The sequence below is a fragment of the Mauremys reevesii genome, linkage group 4 (genome assembly GCF_016161935.1).
Source record: "Mauremys reevesii isolate NIE-2019 linkage group 4, ASM1616193v1, whole genome shotgun sequence".
Classification (NCBI taxonomy): Eukaryota; Metazoa; Chordata; order Testudines; family Geoemydidae; genus Mauremys; species Mauremys reevesii.
This window is the reverse complement of record NC_052626.1, coordinates 8,361,877-8,379,923: the sequence shown is the minus strand read 5'-3', so window position 1 is coordinate 8,379,923 and position 18,047 is coordinate 8,361,877. Positions and strand designations below refer to the sequence as shown.

Here is an 18,047-nt window from a genome sequence, read left to right as displayed (position 1 = left end):
TCATTTAAATGAAACCAATTTGAAATGCAATCATTGAGACAAATATGGAATCCCAACATCCTCATTTTTACGTAGTCCCTTTTTAGAGGAGGCATTCACTTTTATTTCCAGAGAAACGTGTATAGATTGGAAATTAACTGGGACCATAATTGGCTGATCTTTTTACACTATCTTCATTCTCCTAATACTCCAGAACTTCCTAGCATCATTTCTGTTATGAAAATGAAACTGTCTGGTAAATGACATAGTGGTGACCTCCAGCACTGCTAAAATTAAAGGTCTATTGGCATTGCCATTCTGAACAAAAATTCAATTTAGTTGCTTTACATACTTTTGCATGGAGGCTAAAATATGAAATATAATTCCTTCCCTCTCCCAAGATGTGAATACAGTATTGAGCTAAGACAGGGCATGTGTACTGGTCCATTAAAATATGCTTCAGGGGGATTATCTGAACAGTATTCATTTTTCAAAACACGTTAAGATATCTTTTGCATTTCATGCTAGATCTTGTGTGTGTAACATAGAATGTTAACTCATTCAATTAGAGGTCCGAAGGGCTGCTTAGTATACAGCCTCCCCACCAGAGAGTCCCTGGCTTTAAGATGGAGCTCGATAAATGTACGAACGGGATGGTATGCCGGGGTCACCTGTGATAGCTGGGACTGGAGTTGATAACTTAGCTGGTCCCTTCCGTTCCTATGTTCATGTTTGTTTTTGGGGCAAAACAGATACGGTGAAATTCACCCAGTGCAGAAAGCCAGCATGAGGCTTATGAACCATTTAAGACTCCTGAAGCCTCCAGGGATTTTGACTTTACAGAGGCCTTTGACAACGTACCTCCCAAGAGGCTAATAAGGAAACTATGTGGGGATGGCGTGAGCGGTAAAGTACCTTCGGAGGGACCTGCCCACGCTGGGGAATGGGCGGGTGGGATGTTGGATGAAATTCAGCGTTGACAAATGCCAGGTAATGCACATTGCAATGAATACACTGAACTTCTCCCATGCGTGTGCAAAGCACGCAGGATTGGACCTGAATCTAACTTCCTCCTTGGGGTTTCCACTTGTCAGGTGAGTGACACACACGTTCCAGGTCTGTTGTCTGAGACAATAGGATGAGCCTATAGCTTGTTTGCTGTATTTCTGCTGTAATGAATTTCCTTTTAAATCCATTTTGTTGAAATGACACCGGATAAGCCTTTGTCTGCACCGGTAGGTCTTTTACATACAGAAGGTGAAAGCAGCTATCTAACCCTGTGAGCCCGTAGCCACCGAAACAAGGGAATGGAAAGGTAACAAGGAGAGAGTGAAAATACGTCAATTCAGTTTGTTCTTCTGGTTTCATGTAAACACAACACACAATCCAGTTACACCCAGGATTCCATTCTTCATCAAGGCCCTGTTTTCCTCAGAACGATAATTTGTGAGAGGTTCCCAGACGGAGATGAAATGGTCAGGTTTGATTGACAGAGCACACAGGAACCAAGGGTTACGGCTGTACTGAAATAAAAGACTCACCTCTGGCCTGGGTCAGCTGACTCGGCCTTGCAGGGCTTGGCTTACGGGGCTATAAAGTTGCAGTGTAGATGTTCGGGCTCAGGCTGGAGTCCGAACTCTGAGACCCTGCAAGGGGGGAGGGTCTCAGAGCCTGGCCTCCACCCATGCCCAAATGTCCACACTGCAATTTTTAGCCCCGCAGCCCGAGCCCTGTGAGCTGTAGTCGGCTGACCAGTCTCTCAGACTAGGTGCCGCAGGTGTTTAATCACAGTGTAGACAGGTCCTTAATCTGCCCTTTGCCTCAGTCTTCCCATCTGTACAATGGGGAGGATGTTTCCCTATCAGGGCTGTTGGGAGGATAAAATCCTTAATGATCATGAGCTGCTCAGATGCTCTGGGTATCAAGGCCAGATGAGTACCTAGTTAGACAGCTGGGAAGTAGGGGGAGACTATGTAGAATCCAGTTCAGTAAGAGACATTTTTCTGATAACAAATAGCGGTATGAAGTGAAATTCTTTGGTGTAAAAGTAAAACCCATCAATGGGAGCTCATCCCAAAAGCCGACGGCAGCCCCTTGCTCAGAAAGGGCCTGATCCTGCAGTCAGACCCCTCGCCAGTACGGGAACCCTGCTGGAACCGAGGGGGCAGGAGCCGGGCCCAGATTTGTTCAAAGTTCATCACCGAAGAAGGATCATCTAGTGGTGAGGGCGCCAACCTGGAGCTCAGGAGCTCTGGGTGCAAGTCCCCGGCACTGCCACAGATTTTCTCTGTGACCATGGGCAAGTCATGTAGCCGCTTGGTGCCTGAGATCCCCAGCTGTAAAATGGGGTAGTAGCTCTGCCCTGCCTCACAGGGGTGTTTTGTAGAAAAAATAGGTTACAAGATTGTGAGGTGCCCAGGTGGTCCCTAGGTGGGGATTGTATGATTGCCTGAGGTATGTAAAACAGAAAGCTGTCAAGACTGTAGTCACGATTCCAATTCCTCTCTGATAGATTTCAGTCTTAATCTGATTGCAAGTTGCAATTGCAGGGGCTCTCTGTATTGGTTGTCCTGTACAGCACCAAGCGCATAAATACAAATTAATAAGGGTATTTCGTGGTGCTGCACAAAACAACCCCTTAGCGGAAGGGTAGATGTTCATGTTGCACAAAGCAGGCCTTTGCTTTATGGTTTGTAACAGAGAAAGGAGGTAGAATCCAGGCCCGAATCTAAAGGAAAGGTTCTTGGACTCCTATCTGAATGGGAGACCTTTCTATGCTAGAATCCTTCTCCGTGTCAGGATTGTGGTTACTCCGCTGCAAACGTTCGTTAGAATTCTTATTTTCTGGGAAGACCAATAATTCATCAGCATTCCATTAACGTTCTTGATCGTCTCAGGGGAACTGCTCGTGGCCCCAGCAGTTTGTCTGAAATGGACGGGCCATGGTATCCACTTGCGGAGCAGAGTTTTGAGTGAACGGGTTGCATAATTTGTAGACATCTGCAAAAGCAGGTGTTAGCCGGTAGGCAGCTTTTGGTGGGTCATGTGACACTAATGTAGCCTCCTGATCAAGGCGGGCAGCCAAATGCACACAGTTCTGTCACTGGAGGGAAAACAGATGCTCTCTCCTGAGAGGCAAGGCAACAATCAGGCGTGTTTTGAGTAAGAGCCGCATGAAAAAGAGGCTTGCTCCAGTTCTCCTTTTTCACCAGTGCCAGTGGCTGGAGCACGTTAATGGCAAAACACAGGGCTGGGAACCCTTTAGATTAGTATTAATATTGGGTTTTAAAGCTACAGTAGGAACTGCCTGGTCTCAATACTGAGCCCTGCAGGATAACTCCCATCGGGGAAGGGGTGTTGGCAGGGAAGTTCTTGTGGCACTATCGTCTCCCCAGTTCATTGCTGCTGCTGCTACCAGTTCTTGCCAGCTGCTCTGTGCTGCCTGTAAGTTTGCCAGGGGAATAGGAGAGTCACCCAGCAGACACCACAGCAACCCTCTGGGCAGGAGGAGGAACTGCAGAGTCATCTCGACTTAGATTGTAAGGGACCTCAGGAGGTAATATAGTCCAACCCCCTGCTCAAAGCAGGACCAATCCCCAGACAGATTTTTTGCTCCAGATTCCTAAGGGGCCCCCTCAAGGCTTGAACTCACAACCCTGGGTTTAGCAGGCCAATGCTTAAACCACTGAGCTGATGTTCCAGCTGCCGAATGTGAGAGTGTGGAGCCATGTGCAGCAGCCCTAGAAGTCTATTGACATGTCCAAAACCAAACAAAAAGTGGCCACCTGGTGCCATTGAGCGCCCTCTTGCCTCCATTTTATATTGCAGCGACTCCAGCCATTCCAGAGCACAGGTGCAAATAAATGCCCTTGTGTCCCAGCTGGTATTTTTCTCTTCCCCAGGGTGCGCCGATCAAATACCTGGTTTTGGAAGACACTGATGAAATAATAGCCCTTGTGGAAGACAAGATAAAGGGCGAACAGATCCAGGAAGACGAGGATGAAAGTGACAGTAATGACCAGGGTAAGGTTGATGTTTGGAATTCTCCTGTTCACATTTAGTCACGTGCTAGTTAATTACTAAGGAGAGTTACTCATACAGCTGTTGCCTCCTTGCTAGAGACATTCTGAAACATACAGAAGTACTGTAGTTGCACTGGTCTATATGATCCAAACCGGCTCAGGGCCTTAATTTTTAAGTGTCCAACTTGAGACGCCTGGTTTTCAGAGGGCGGGTGCTCGTCACTGTCAGAAAACCAGGTATTTCAGGTCAGGCCCCCCAAATCCAGAGCCACTTTTGAAAATACAGGCTGCCTTCTTTCGAGTCCCCATGCGTGCCGGGCCCAAATTCTGTTTGTCTTACATGCCCATGTGAGTCTTCCTTTAAAATACATTCCTAGAAAGCTGCTCATGTTTTCAATAATTTCACATAAGAAACGGCCAAAATGAAGAAAGAAACAGGCGGTGTGAGTCTGAGGAAAACAAAAATGTGAGTGGGATTCCTAGATAAAAGTATTCGTTACTCCCAGGGTCACATCCGCAGCTGGCATAACTCTGCATCTTTCCTTTCATTTCGGTGAAGCTCAGAGTATCTAGCAGAATAGTGTTAAATAGTATATCAGTAGCAAGTCTTGACGGCTGCTTAATTCACTGATCAGAACAGCGTCCCTCTTGTTCCCCATCTGCCTGTCCTATCCACCTCTTGTTTCTCATCTCATAGTTAGACTGTTCACTCTTCAGGGTGTGGACTGTCTTTGTTGTATGTGTGTACAGCATCTATCGCAATGGGGCCTTGATCTTGACTGACGCCTTTAGGTGCTACTGGAGTATACATAGGCATCATAATAAATTGCTTGGTTTCTTCCTGCTTTTGCATTTGGTCTTTTCAAACCCTGGCAAACGTTGAGTTCCTGCTGCGTCTGTGCACTCGTGTTTATGTGTACGTTGATTTGCTCTAGACATTCAAGATGACCAGGTGATGGAAGCGGTTTACAGAGACAGGAAGCGCGAACTCCCTTTGGAACTCATCCGTACCCTGACAGAAGAAACTTTTAATGCTGCTCTGACGGAGACTGCTCACATGGTGGTACTATTCTACGCCAGTTGTGAGTACAATACACATATCCATAGCACCGTGGGTGCACATTTCTTGTAGAGTTTAGAGTGCCTGTATTTATTTAGTTATTTCTATTTAAATAATAGCTGAAAAGATGCCTGTGTGAGGCTCCAGGTGTCCTCATGCATCCTAAACAATACAATTAAATCGATTTCTGTGATAGAGTAATACTGAACAGAGACAAGCTTTTTATTTTTGAAGATCTCCATATAAAATACCTAGGTATTTCTTTTGTAGTGACATATACATTCAATGTAATTCTACCTTCCGCATAGCAATCCTAGAGCCAGAACAATTCCCTACGTTAAATTGGAGAGCTACCATCGCTGTCTGTCATGATGGCAAAACTTGAGACACTGAAGAAGCATGCTATATAGAGAGTAACCCATCCTGTTGACCAGGAGTGACCTGGACTCTGCCGACAGACAGGCCGTGTGTGATGTACCACTATTGACAGTGTCTCTTCTATGTTGCAGGGGAAGCGGTGTCTCTGGCGATGTTGCAGTCGTATGTAGAGGTGGCCATTGCGTTAAAAGGTACAGTGCCAAAGCTCCCTTGCATTGTTAAAAAGCAGGCGATGTTCATACCCTGGACCCTGTCCTCGTTTTACAAAGGAGGAAGTTTAACTGATGTGTCTAGACATAGGCGCCGATTCTGTGGGTGCTCTGGGGCTGGAGCATCCATCTGGGGCTGCTGGAGCACCCACCAGCAGCCCCTCTGGGGCTCCTCCCCCTCCCTGTAGCACCTCCTGCCTGCCAGCGGGCCCCACCAATCAGCACCTGCCCCTCCTTCCCAGCGCCTCCTGCCCACCACAATCAGCAGTTCTGCGCCATGCAGGATGCACTGGGAGGGAGGGGGAGGAGCAAGATGGGGCACGCTCAGGGGAGGGGGTGGAATGGGGCGGGAAGAGGTGGGGCAGTGGTGGGAAGGGGCAGGGTGGGGAGAGTCGGGGTAGAGGTGGGGGCTTGAGGGAAGTGAAATATAAATAGCAGCAGGTGTCAAAATATGGTCTTAAGAGCAAGGAACGTGCTAACATCAGGGACTACTGTTATTTGGTATTTGCATTGTAGACGCTCCTCTGAGCCCCACGCAGGGATCAGGGCCCCATGTGCTAGGTGCGGCACAGACGTATAAGAAAATGACCGTTCCTGGACCAAGGAGCACGAGGCTCGTGTGTGAGTTGCTTGCAGTGTGAGGGGTAAATGAATAACATCCTGGAAACAAGAACGAGAGCCATGTACGAGATGGGGAAAATCACCCTTAGGCACTAACAGTCGGTAGCTACAATAAGGAGCAGTTACAGCAAACATGAGGACAGTGGCAGAAGGCCAAGTAAACCAAGACCATCCCTGACAAATTGTTTGTCCAACTTGTTTTTACATCTGCCAATGATGGGGATTCCATGACCTCCCTTGGAAGCCTAGTCCAGAGCTTAATGACCCTGCTAAGTAGAGGACCTACACTTTCCTTTGTCTTTCTCTTGCTCCTAATATGTGTCAAGCACCTCTTCTTACTGCTTTTTATGTCTCTTGCCAGGTGTAACTCATGTACATCTGTGGCACTGCATAAATTATACACAGCAATAGCAATGATGAGGGTTATCTTAAAAGACATCAGGTGATCTGTGAGTAGAGAAGGATGGGTGGAATTGATCCTTCGAGGAAGTCTGCAGTATTTTCTGAGTCGTAGAATCATTGACTTTAAGGTCAGAAGGGATCATTATGATCATCTAATCTGACCTCCTGCACAATGCAGGCCACAGAATCTCACCCACCCACTCCTGTATCAAACCTATGTCTAAGCCATTGAAGTCCTCAAATCATGGTTTAAAGACTTCAAGGTGCAGAGAATCTTCCATCAACTGACCCATGACCCGTGCCTCACGCTGCAGAGGAAGGCGAAAACCCCCCAGGGCTTCTGCCAATCTGCCCTGGAGGAAAATTCCTTCCTGACCCCAAATATGGAGATCAGCTTAACCCTGAGCATGTGGGCAAGATTCACCAGCCAGCACCCAGGAAAGAATTCTCTGTAGTAACTCAGATCCCACCCCATCTAACATCCCATCACAAGCCATTGAGCGTATTTAATGCTAGTAGTCAAAGATGAATTAATTGCCAAAATTAGGCTATTCCATTATATCATCCCCTCCATAAACTTATCACGCTTAGTCTTGAAGCCAGATATGTCTTTTGCCCCCACTGCTCCCCTTGGAAGTCTGTTCCAGAACTTCACTCCTCTGATGGTTAGAAACCTTCATCTAATTTCAAGTCTAAACTTCCTGATGGCCAGTTTATATCCATTTGTTCTTGTGTCCACATTGGTACTGAACTTAAATAATTCCTCTCCCTCCCTGGTATTTATTCCTCTGATATATTTATAGAGAGCAATCATATTCCCACTTAACCTTCTTAGGCTAAACAAGCCAAGCTCTTTGAATCTCCTTTCATATGACAGGTTTTCCATTCCTTGGATCATCCTAGTAGCCCTTCTCTGAACCTGTTCCAGTTTGAATTCATCCTTCTTAAACATGAGAGACCAGAACTGCACACAGTATTCCAGATGAGGTCTCACCAGTGCCTTGTATAACGGTACTAACACCTCCTTATCTCTACTGGAAATACCTCGCCTGATGCATCTCAAGACCACATTAGCTTTTTTCACGGCCATAACACATTGGCAGCTCATAGTCATCCTGTGATCAACCAACACTCCGAGGTCCTTCTCCTCCTGTTACTTCCAACTGATGCCTCCCCATCTTATAACAATAGTTCTTATTATTAATCCCTAAATGCATGACCTTACACTTTTCACTATTAAATTTCATCCTATTACTATTACTCCAGTTTACAAGGTCATCCAGATCTTCCTGTATGATATCCTGGTCCTTCTCTGTGTTAGCAATACCTCCCAGCTTTGTGTCATCCGCAAACTTTATTAGCACATTCCCACTTTTTTGTGCCAAGGTCAGTAATAAAAAGATTAAATAAGATTGGTCCCAAAACTGATCCCTGAGGAACTCCACTAGTAACCTCCCTCCAGCCTGACAATTCACCTTTTAAGTACGACCTGTTGTAGTCTCCCCTTTAACCAGTTCCTTATCCACCTTTCAATTTTCATATTGATCCCCATCTTTTCCAATTTAGCTCATAATTCCCCATGTGGAACCATATCAAATGCCTTATTGAAATCGAGGTAAATTAGATCCACTGCATTTCCTTTGTCTAAAAAATCTGTTACCTTCTCAAAGCAGGAGATCAGGTTGGTTTGGCACGATCTACCTTTTGTAAAACTATGTTGTATTTTATCCCAATTACCATTGACTTCAATGTCCTTGACTACTTTTTCCTTCAATTTTTTCCCCCAAGACCTTGCATACTACAGATGTCAAACTGACAGGCCTGTAGTTGCTCGGATCACTTGTTTCCCCTTTCTTAAAGACAGGAACTATGTTAGCAATTCTCCAATCATACGGTACAACCCCGAGTTTACAGATTCATTAAAAATTCTTGTTAATGGGCTTGCAATTTAATGTGCCAGTTCCTTTAATATTCTTGGATGAAGATTATCTGGGCCCCTTGATTTCATCCCGTTAAGCTGTTCGAGTTTGGCTTCTACTTCAGATGTGGTAATATCTACCTCCATATCCTCATTCCTATTTGTCATCCTACCATTATCCCTAAGCTCCTCATTAAAGACTGAGGCAAAGTATTTGTTTAGATTATCCTTAACCTCCACTCCATCCTCAGTGTTTAGCGGTCCCACTTCTTCTTTCTTTGTTTTCTTCTTATTTATATCACTATAGAACCTTTTACTATTGGTTTTAATTCCCTTTGCAAGGTCCAACTCTACATGGCTTTTGGCCTTTCTCACTTCATCCCTACATGTTCTGACCTCAATAAAGTAGCTTTCCTTGCTCATCCCTCCCATCTTCCACTCCTTGTAGGCTTTCTGCTTTTTCTTAATCACCTCTCTGAGATGCTTGCTCATCCAGCTTAGTCTACAATTCCTGCCTATGAATTTTTTCCCCTTTCTTGGGATGTAGGCTTCTGATAGTTTCTGCAACTTTGACTTGAAGTAATTCCAGGCTTCCTCCACCTTTAGATCCCCAAGTTCTTCAGTCCAATCCACTTCCCTAACTAATTTCCTTAATTCTTTAAAGTTAGCCCTTTTGAAAGAAAAAACTCTAGTCCCAGATCTATTTTTGTTCATCCTTCCATCTGGTTTCAACTGAAGTAGCTCATGATCGCTTGAACCAAGGTTGGCCCCTACAGCCATTTCTTCTATGAGGTCCTCACTACTCACCAAAACCAAATCTAAAATGGCATCCCTTCTTGTTGGTTCAGCAACTACTTGGTGAAGGAATCCATCAGCTATCGGATCTAGGAAAATCTGAGCCCTATTACTATTGCTAGCACTTGTCCTCCAGTCTATATCTGGGAAGTTAAAATCTCCCATGATCACACAATTCCCATTAGTATTTACTTCATTAAAAACATTAAAAAGGTCTCTATCCATATCTAAATCAGATCCCGGCGCGTTATAGCACACCCCAAGCACTGTCTCAGGGGAGGCTCTAGTAGCTTTCTTCCCCAATGGGATTTTTGCCCAGACAGACTCTGTCTTATCCATTCCATCCCTTCTTATTTCTTTACAGTTAACCTCATCACTGATATACAATGCTACTCCACTACCTTTGCCTTTATTTCTGTCTTTCCTAAACAGCACATACCCTTCAATACCTGTACTCCACATGGTGCTCAGTGTCCCTCATTCCTCTTTGGAAAATGACCTGCCACCGCTGTTGCTGGTAATTCTCCTGCTCATCCTGCTGCTGGCGGTCGTGCTCTGCCATGACTGGGGTTTCTTGCTTTGGTCTCCTTCTGCCCAGAGTGTCCGACATGCAGTAAGCAGGCCTCCTGGCAAGCTTGAACCACAGCAGTTCTGTGCAGAGCCTTGACAAGGAACAGAGTGTGGGACTTGTGAACAAGAACCCAGCAGAGGGAGCTCTGGAGATATAATTTGTGATTTGTGTTGGTTTGATGCTGTTCAACATTTCTAGCCTTTTAAACCCCATGAAGGGAATCTGGCCAGAAGCTTTGCTAGCTGCTGTTCTTTGGTTAAACAAAGTCCTGAAAATAAACAGGAAATATCAGAAAGGGCTCTGGTTGTTGTTATCATATCCAGGGGCGGTTCTACGTTTTTGGCCGCCCCAAGCAGTCATGCGCGGGAGGCGCCCCGGAGCCGCGGGAGCAGCGGACCTCCCGCGGGCATGACTGCAGAGGGACCGCTGGTCCCGCGTGGCTCGGCTGGACCTCCCGCGGCTGCGGACGGTTCGCGGGTCCGGCGGCTCCGCTTGAGCTGCCGCAGTCATGCCAGCGGGCGGGCCCGCCGCGCCGCCGGACGAGCGCCTCCGCAGTCATGCCTGCGGGAGGTCCAGTCATCCCGGGGCTCCGTGGCACCGCCCGCTGGCAGGCCTGGGGCTGGGCCGCCGGCCCAGCCGGCCGCCCCCCCCCCCCCGCCGCAGGGAACGCCCCCTAGATTTTGCCGCCCTAGGCACCAGCTTGTTTTGCTGGTGCCTAGAGCCGCCCCTGATCATATCAATATTTTTTTTACTTAACCAGTGAACTTCCCTCCAGCTGTTCAGACCCTGCTGCTGTCATGCTTACTGCCACAGGCACTGGTCTGGGTTTGCAACAGGAATCCTTACTCCGGGGGGAAGTTGGGGAAGTCAGCAGCAAAACTTCCATTGACTTAAGTGAGGCTGAGATTTCATAGAATCATAGAATATCAGGGTTGGCAGGGACCTCAGGAGGTCAGCTAGTCCCACCCCCTGCTCAAAGCAGGACCTAATCTCCAACTAAATCATCCAGTCACCAACTAAATCACCACGTGTGTTGTGACATGTCTCCACTAGGAGTCACTACATCTTCTGCCTCCTCACCAGCGGCACCATATTGAGCGAGGAAGGAAACTGTCTGGCTCCTCCATCCCTTAGCATGGTCTGGTCCGGTCTGTGAGGGGCAACTCCATTATCCTGCAGCTAGTTGTCGGCATGTCAGAAAGAGTCTGCGAGATCCGTAGGTAGAAATAAAGAAGGAAGGGAAAGCAGCAGGCGTCGGCGAATGTGGCCGTTATGAAACGAGGCACCAACCAAGCCTCTGTCCGATTCTGTTAATGGGAGCCAGCAGAGTCCCTGGTGGCAACCTGATTAAAATGAAAAAGGGAGCTGTGCTCGAGCACGTGTCAGACCAAGGTTCTCCTTTGCTCCCCTGTCCCCTACCACAGGCCTGTCCAAATACACATCTGTTCCATTGGAACCTTGCTGACCAGAGTGAAGGAAGGCTGCAGCTGTGCTGAGAAAGAAAGATAATGGGTACAGCTGCTCAGATATTTTTCACTGAAAAGGTTTTTCAGTTTAAAAAAAAAGCCCTTTTTATGGGAATCAAAACACGTAACCCTTTCTTCTGCCCTTGCCCCCTCAAAACAAAGCGTTTCGATAGTGCAGAAACGTCCCTTTTTGACACTTTCGGTACAGGACATTTTGATTTTTTTCCCCCTTTCGAAATGAAATTCATTGTTTTTCAGTACATTAAAAAAGTTTTAAAAGTTCAAAATTGGAGTGAAATCCTTCAGTTTTATCAAAATGTTTCAGTCGACCCCAAACCACTTTTTTCCTTGGAATTTCATTTCCTGGAAAATCTTGACACTTTTTGGTTATGCCCTGTTTCGGAACAGAAAACATTTCAAGATCATGGAATTTCCCCATGAAACACAAAAACCAGTTCCTGTCGAGATCTGAGAATTAACAAGAAATGGAGCTGTCCGTGAATGATCTTGTAGCCACTAGATGGCGCCAAACGATTGAAGATGAATAACAGCATCTCATGCTGTCAAACCAGTGGGAAATGGGGGAAACAGGATGTCACAGGTGGATTTCTCTTCCTGGGGTGGGGGTTTGCCTGGTAAGTTACCTAGAATCACAACACTGGGAGGGTAAAGTGTGGCAAGCAGGGCATTGGCTTAAATCTGCCATCTCTGGGTATTGGATCTAGCCGAGGCAGTGCCCCCGTGCAGGGAGTTAGTGGGACAAAAGGGAGCAGGGTGCTCTGGCTTTCCAAAAGAGAACTGAGTCCTAAAGGTAATAATTGGAGATATGCCAGTCTCCTAGAACTGGAAGGGACCTCGGAAGGTCATTGAGTCCAGCCCCCTGCCTTCACTAGCAGGACCAATTTTTGTCCCAGATCCCTAAGTGGCCCCCGCAAGGATTGAACTCACAACACTGGGTTTAGCAGGCCAATGCTCAAACCACTGAGCTATCCCTAGTGGCATGTGTCATGTCTCTGGGCAAAGTGGCTGCAGGGGCAGGTTGTGTCAGGTGTGGTGTGAGATCCTTCCTCTTCCCTGAAGGATTGGTGATCTTGAGCTAGGCGGGAGCCTGGAGGCCGGTGTCTTCAGGCTGGGATTTAGCTGATGAGCCAGCAGATTATCCAGGAGAAGTCTCCTGACCCACAGGGCACTGAAATGATGTGCGCACGCTCCCCGGCAGGTGACCTTACAATCAGGGCCGGCTTTAGCAAGTGCCGAAGACCCAGAGCGCTGCTGCCGGGTGAGTAAAAATTAAAAAGGCGCTGGCGTGGGGCCCTCTTAGGCGTGGGGCCCGATTCCGGGGAATCGGGCGAATCGGCCTAAAGCCGGTTCTGCTTACGATGAGTCATATAGCAATCCAAAAGGCAGGCATTGCCCTGCGTGGGAAGGACCCTGCGGCGTCATCAGGCCGGCCAAGAGAGCCAGAAAAAGTTTGAGAAAAGATCTTCCCCCTCCAAACAGCAGTTGCGGATCCTTCCTAAAAGTGGGGGAGCCACATGCCCCCTCCTTGGCCCCACCCCACCCCTTCCAACTGAGGCCTCACCACGGCCAAGCCAGAAACCAGAGTGAGCACGGAGCTGTGGACCCTCCACCTGCCCTGGGTAGGGGGACCAGGGATTGGGGACATGGGCTGGGGGTTGCTCTTGCTGCCCCACCCTGGACAGGTGGAGGGTCTGTGGTGTGGTGCCCCATGCTGCCTGGCCTCCAGCTGCCGACCTGGCCTGGGGGCGGGGCCTCGGGAGGAAGAGGAGGGGCAGGCCGTGGCAAAAAGCGGGAGGGCCATGGCCCTCTGACCTTCCCAGTGCTGGCGCCATTGCCTCCATAGCTGGCCATGTTCTCTGCTCCAGCTCCTTCTCCTCCACAGCCTGTTACAAAATCAGGATGATACGATTGCGTGGTTTATCCCGGGCAGGGAGTGACACTGACGGTCTCCAGCGTGGTGTAGGGCTTGGAGAGAGACTCTCCCTGAGTTGCTGGCTAAGGATTTGTGAATCGGGTTACTCCTCTGTGGATGGCGGCTCCGCCAGCCACGGCTGGCTTTGAAGGTTGTCAGTTTGGATCCGGTTCCAAGTCTTGAGGCTGTGCCATGGGCCATATTCTCTGTGAAGTTTTCACACTGGGAAATTCTGCCTTCCTCTCTGGAGACCTTGGTCGTTATGGTTTTATGGAGGCGAGCTCTCCCCTTAACAATCTGACCTTGCTCATAACTACCCTGAGTGTGTGGGATGGGGTCGGCAGGGGGCCTCATATTCTAATCACTCTCCACCTCTGTCCCTGTGTTCTCACTGGCCTGGTGTCTTTCACCTTTTGTCTGTTGGTTCAGATGTTGTGTGGCCATTCGGATAATTAGCTGTCTATTGGCTCAGTGGGTTGGTTTTTCCACCTCCATTTTGGAGCATTACCAGTTAGGTTTGAGGATGATGGGGATTCAAGCCCGTTGCTGCTTAAGCATCGTGCGACTTCATCTTTTGATGCCAAAATCCAGATAACTGCATTCAGAGGTCTTTTTTTGTTCCTTTTTTTCTGCATCCAGGAAGAGCAGCGCTCCATCCCATTGCTAAAATTCTCTCTGGGTGAAAACTGCTTGAGAATTACAGAAACAGTGATGTAGGATCACAGCTGGCTTTGCCAGAGGCTTGAATGGCCATTTGAGAAGACATCAGCCAAAGGCCACACACAGGTTGCACAGAGGAGCTAAGAAAAATGGCATTTCGAACTAAGTGGAGGATCTCAATAACCAGCTTAGGCAAGAGTTTCATCGAGTTCGTGAGATCCCCAAAAAGAATGGAGTCTGGTGACGGGGGGAATGTCTTTTCCTGCGAGAGTAGTAGAGGTTTTAGGAATGACAAGGATATCAGGGCCTCAGTTCCCCTGATCCAGCTGAGTTTTGACTGGCATGATGTCTACCCTCTGTGAAACACGATGGAGTTCAGCTGTGAGAATACACACGGGTGGACGCGATGGGCTATAAACCCTACACTGGCCTGGAAAGGGTTAATGAGTAGCGTTGGGCTCAGCCAGCCCCGCTCTGCTACCCCTGCAGTAGGCGTGGAGGGGAGAGCTGAGCTCAGCTGGGGGCTGCCGGAAAGGAGAGCAGGCTTCCAGCTCTCACTCTGTGAGGGAGAGGCCAGGCTGGGGCCAGGAACTGACTGGACCCTGCAGCCTGCCAGAGCCTCCCTGAGGGAAGGTAGCTCTGACGCGGGAATACTGCTGTGATGTGCTACCAGTAACTGGCATGTTGTTGCTGAGTGAGACGGCTGGAGGCGGTGCTCCGCCTGAACGGGGGAACAGCCAGCAGTGCTTTGTCAAGAGCCCGGGAGTAACCCGGCCACGCAGGAATTCAGGTGACACACAGCATTATCTGCTTCCCCTTACGGGGCATCGCCTGTCCTTTTGCAAAGGAGGAGAACAACTGGTGTGGTTAAAAAAAGAAGCGTCCTCTGCTGGCAACGTACACAGCTTTCCCCCTGGGCTGGGAGGCTGGTCACAGAAGTGGGTCCAAATTTTAAAAAACCGAGTCTGATGAGGCTCCGAAGGATGGGATTTTCAAAAGCACCTAAGTGACTTAGGAGCACAAGTCCTTTGCCTCAGCTCCTCAAAGGTAGTGAGATGCCTAACTCCTACTGAAATCCACGAGAGTTAGGAGCCTAAATGCCTTGGAGGATACGGGCTGTTGTGCCTTTAGGCAGACTTAGCAGCCAACAATTAGGCTCCTGTTTTTGAAAACTGTGGCTGTGGGAAATTTACTCTTTGGAAAGACTGAACAAGATGAGAGTGAGGAGTGAATCCCTGGGATCCAGAGCTTTGAGGGAGGTGGGTATCTCTGATGGTTGGCAGTTGGACACCAGGGGAAGGGTCCCTAATAGTTTGGAAATAGTATATTGCGTGCGTGGCTGCTGTGGGTTGCAGATGAGGAATCTAAAATTCCCAGCAGCTTGACTAACTCGGTGTCCCTGCACTGGCTGTGTGACATAGCACATGCGTAGCTGATCCCTGGATATTGTTGGACTGGAAAGCTTTGTTTATTTTTTATTTTTAACATAAGAGTTCAGCCAGAAGTTCTGCCTGGTGGATATGACGGTACGTCAGAGGGGTTGAATGCTCAGTACTTGTTCACACGATGGGCCCAATCCTGGAGGGAGCTGAGCGCCTGCTGAGAAGTGCTGAATCGGAGTACGACGACTGTATTATTAAAGATTGCCAGGAGCTGCCTTACAGCAGTGGCTCTTAGTCTTTCCAGACGACTGTCCCCCTTTCAGGAGTCTGATTTGTCTTGTCTACCCCCAAGTTTCACCTCACTTAAAAACTACCCGCTTACAAAATCAGACATCAAAATACAAAAGTGTCCCAGCCCACTAGTACTGAACAGTGGCTGACTTTCTCCTTTTTACCACATGCTTCTTAAATAATTCAATTGGAATAGAAATATTGCACTTACGTAGAGCAGTAGAAACAAGACATTGTAGGAAATTTTAGTTTGAACTGACTTTGCTAGTGCTTTTTATGTAGCCTGCTGTAAAAGCAGGCAAATATCTCGAGGAGTTGATGTACCCTCTGGGAGACCTCTGTGTACCCTTACTACCACTGCCTTAAAGAACATGCTGGCTGCTGGTAAATAAACATGGACTATACTATTGGTAGCTGCTGCATGAATATTTCTCTTCATGTTAAAGATTGCTGAGCAAAATGGCTTCATTGCAATCCAGGAGACCAGTTCTAATATAAAGCCACGTCCTCCCTTTCATACCCCTTTCCTTTTGGCACTGAAATGTTTTTGGGGTGGGAGAGGAGTACCAGAAGCTATCCAAGATTAGATCTGTTAAATAAGACAACTGGCCAGTTCTGATTAAGGGGGACGTACTTGCATCTTGCAGCTCCAATAGCTACATAAGCCATTTGTCCTTTGCTGTAATGTTTTGACATCACCTTCATGTCTTAATGGCATTATAACCCCACCGTTCAGAGCTGACTGTCATGTCTTCTGTACGTAAAATGTACACGGTGCAGAAAAAGCAGCAAGTGAACACTCCACTGAATGTGAAACTGCTCCCGGCGCTTCACTGAGTGGCATAATGAGCCACACAGAGGAACCAAAAATGAGCCAAACGTGTTGTGATAATTAATACATTGGCAGACAGGGGAACAGTAGTTCAACTGAATGTTAATAAGTTTCATACTATTATTGGGATGATGGGTGAGGTTCATTTAGGGCCAGGTTCTGATACCCTTGCTCACACAGACTGGTATCTTACTATGCGAGCAGTCCCATTGATTTCAGTGGCAGTACTCTGGGACTAAGGCACTGCTCTGCATGAGTTAGTATATCAGAATCTAGCCCTCCACGCTGCAGTTACGGTAAGTCCAAAGCCAAAGGGATTTCTAACATGGATATTATCATATTTTTCGGTATTTAACTAAGTGCCCTTTTGGAAAGCTCTCTGCCTAAATAATTAATCTTTGACTCCTCAGACTTTATTGTAAATATTTTTGTTTTCTGCTACAGGAACCCAAGGAATTTCGCTTGCCAAAGTAAACTGCTGGGACTGGCCTGATGTCTGCATGAAGCAGAATGTCACCCAATTTCCCATTACCAAGATGTATGAGAAGGGAGCAAGATCACTGACTTACGCTGGCATGCTTGGAACAGCAGAGCTGCTCAGATTCCTCAGGCTGTGAGTGTCCTGTTGATATCAGCGTCGTTAGTATTTTAGCTTGACATTTCTGAAGGCTCTTTACTGCCCCAGAACCATGGTCTATTTACATAGTCAGAGTTTGGAACTTAATCTTAGTTTCAACACCAGGCTTAGAATTTAGTTGGTGGGTCTGGAACAAGCTTAACAACCTTCCACACCGTTTCACTAGCAGGAAACAACTTTTCTTAAAGGTTACGTCCATCCACTGGTTTGACTCTCCCTGTCACAATAGAGAGACACCTTATGTTTGTTTATTGTTTGGAGAGCCTCCAAACCCAGATCCGCAGGAGCAGCCATGTTCCAACCCTCCACTTGGCAACCTGCTGACAGCTCCTTACCCAGGACCCGTGAAGCCCAGGCCCAGTTTGAGGCTGCACCCCGATGTCCTATTGGCAGAGTCCCAGAGCAGCTGATTGGCCCACTGGCCCTACTTAAGCCAGCAGCAGGAACACGAAACTGTCCAAACACTGGGATCCATCCTGCTCCCCCAGTTTGACTTCCTGGTAATCAGCCTACTGACAGGAGATGTGTTAGACTGCCCCCACCCCCCGCTGGAAGATTGTAGGCTGGTGCTGTCGAACTGGGATGCCTTTCTCCAGCTAATATCAATCATCTTCGATGACCCACCCTGAGCTCGAATGGCCGAGGCCACCCTGAGAAGACTTCGGCAGGGGCGCAAGGCACAGCGGCCTCCTGAGTGGCATACGTCCGTCACCTCACAGTGGATACAGAGTGCAACGAAACAGCGCAGCTGTACCAGTTCCGGTGGGGGCTTGCAGGAAGAAATCAAAGACAAAGTGGCCTGGGTAGAGATGCCTGCAGGCCTAGACACCCTTGTGGACCTTGCCATCTGCATAGATGAGCGGCTGTGAGAATGAAAAAAGGAGAAAAGAT

At 47.8% G+C, this 18,047-nt stretch overlaps 1 protein-coding gene across 3 annotated transcripts in view; it reads left to right on the top strand.

Moving 5' to 3' along the window:
- Nucleotides 1–18,047, top strand: part of TXNDC16 (thioredoxin domain containing 16) — a 63,682-nt gene that overhangs the window by 24,848 nt on the left and 20,787 nt on the right. For all 3 annotated transcript variants that reach the window (XM_039535288.1, XM_039535286.1, XM_039535285.1), the window contains 4 exons: nucleotides 3,882–4,002; nucleotides 4,937–5,083; nucleotides 5,571–5,630; nucleotides 16,964–17,132. In XM_039535288.1, the coding sequence (XP_039391222.1) occupies nucleotides 3,882–4,002; nucleotides 4,937–5,083; nucleotides 5,571–5,630; nucleotides 16,964–17,132 (497 nt within the window). The remainder of the gene's footprint in view (nucleotides 1–3,881; nucleotides 4,003–4,936; nucleotides 5,084–5,570; nucleotides 5,631–16,963; nucleotides 17,133–18,047) is intronic.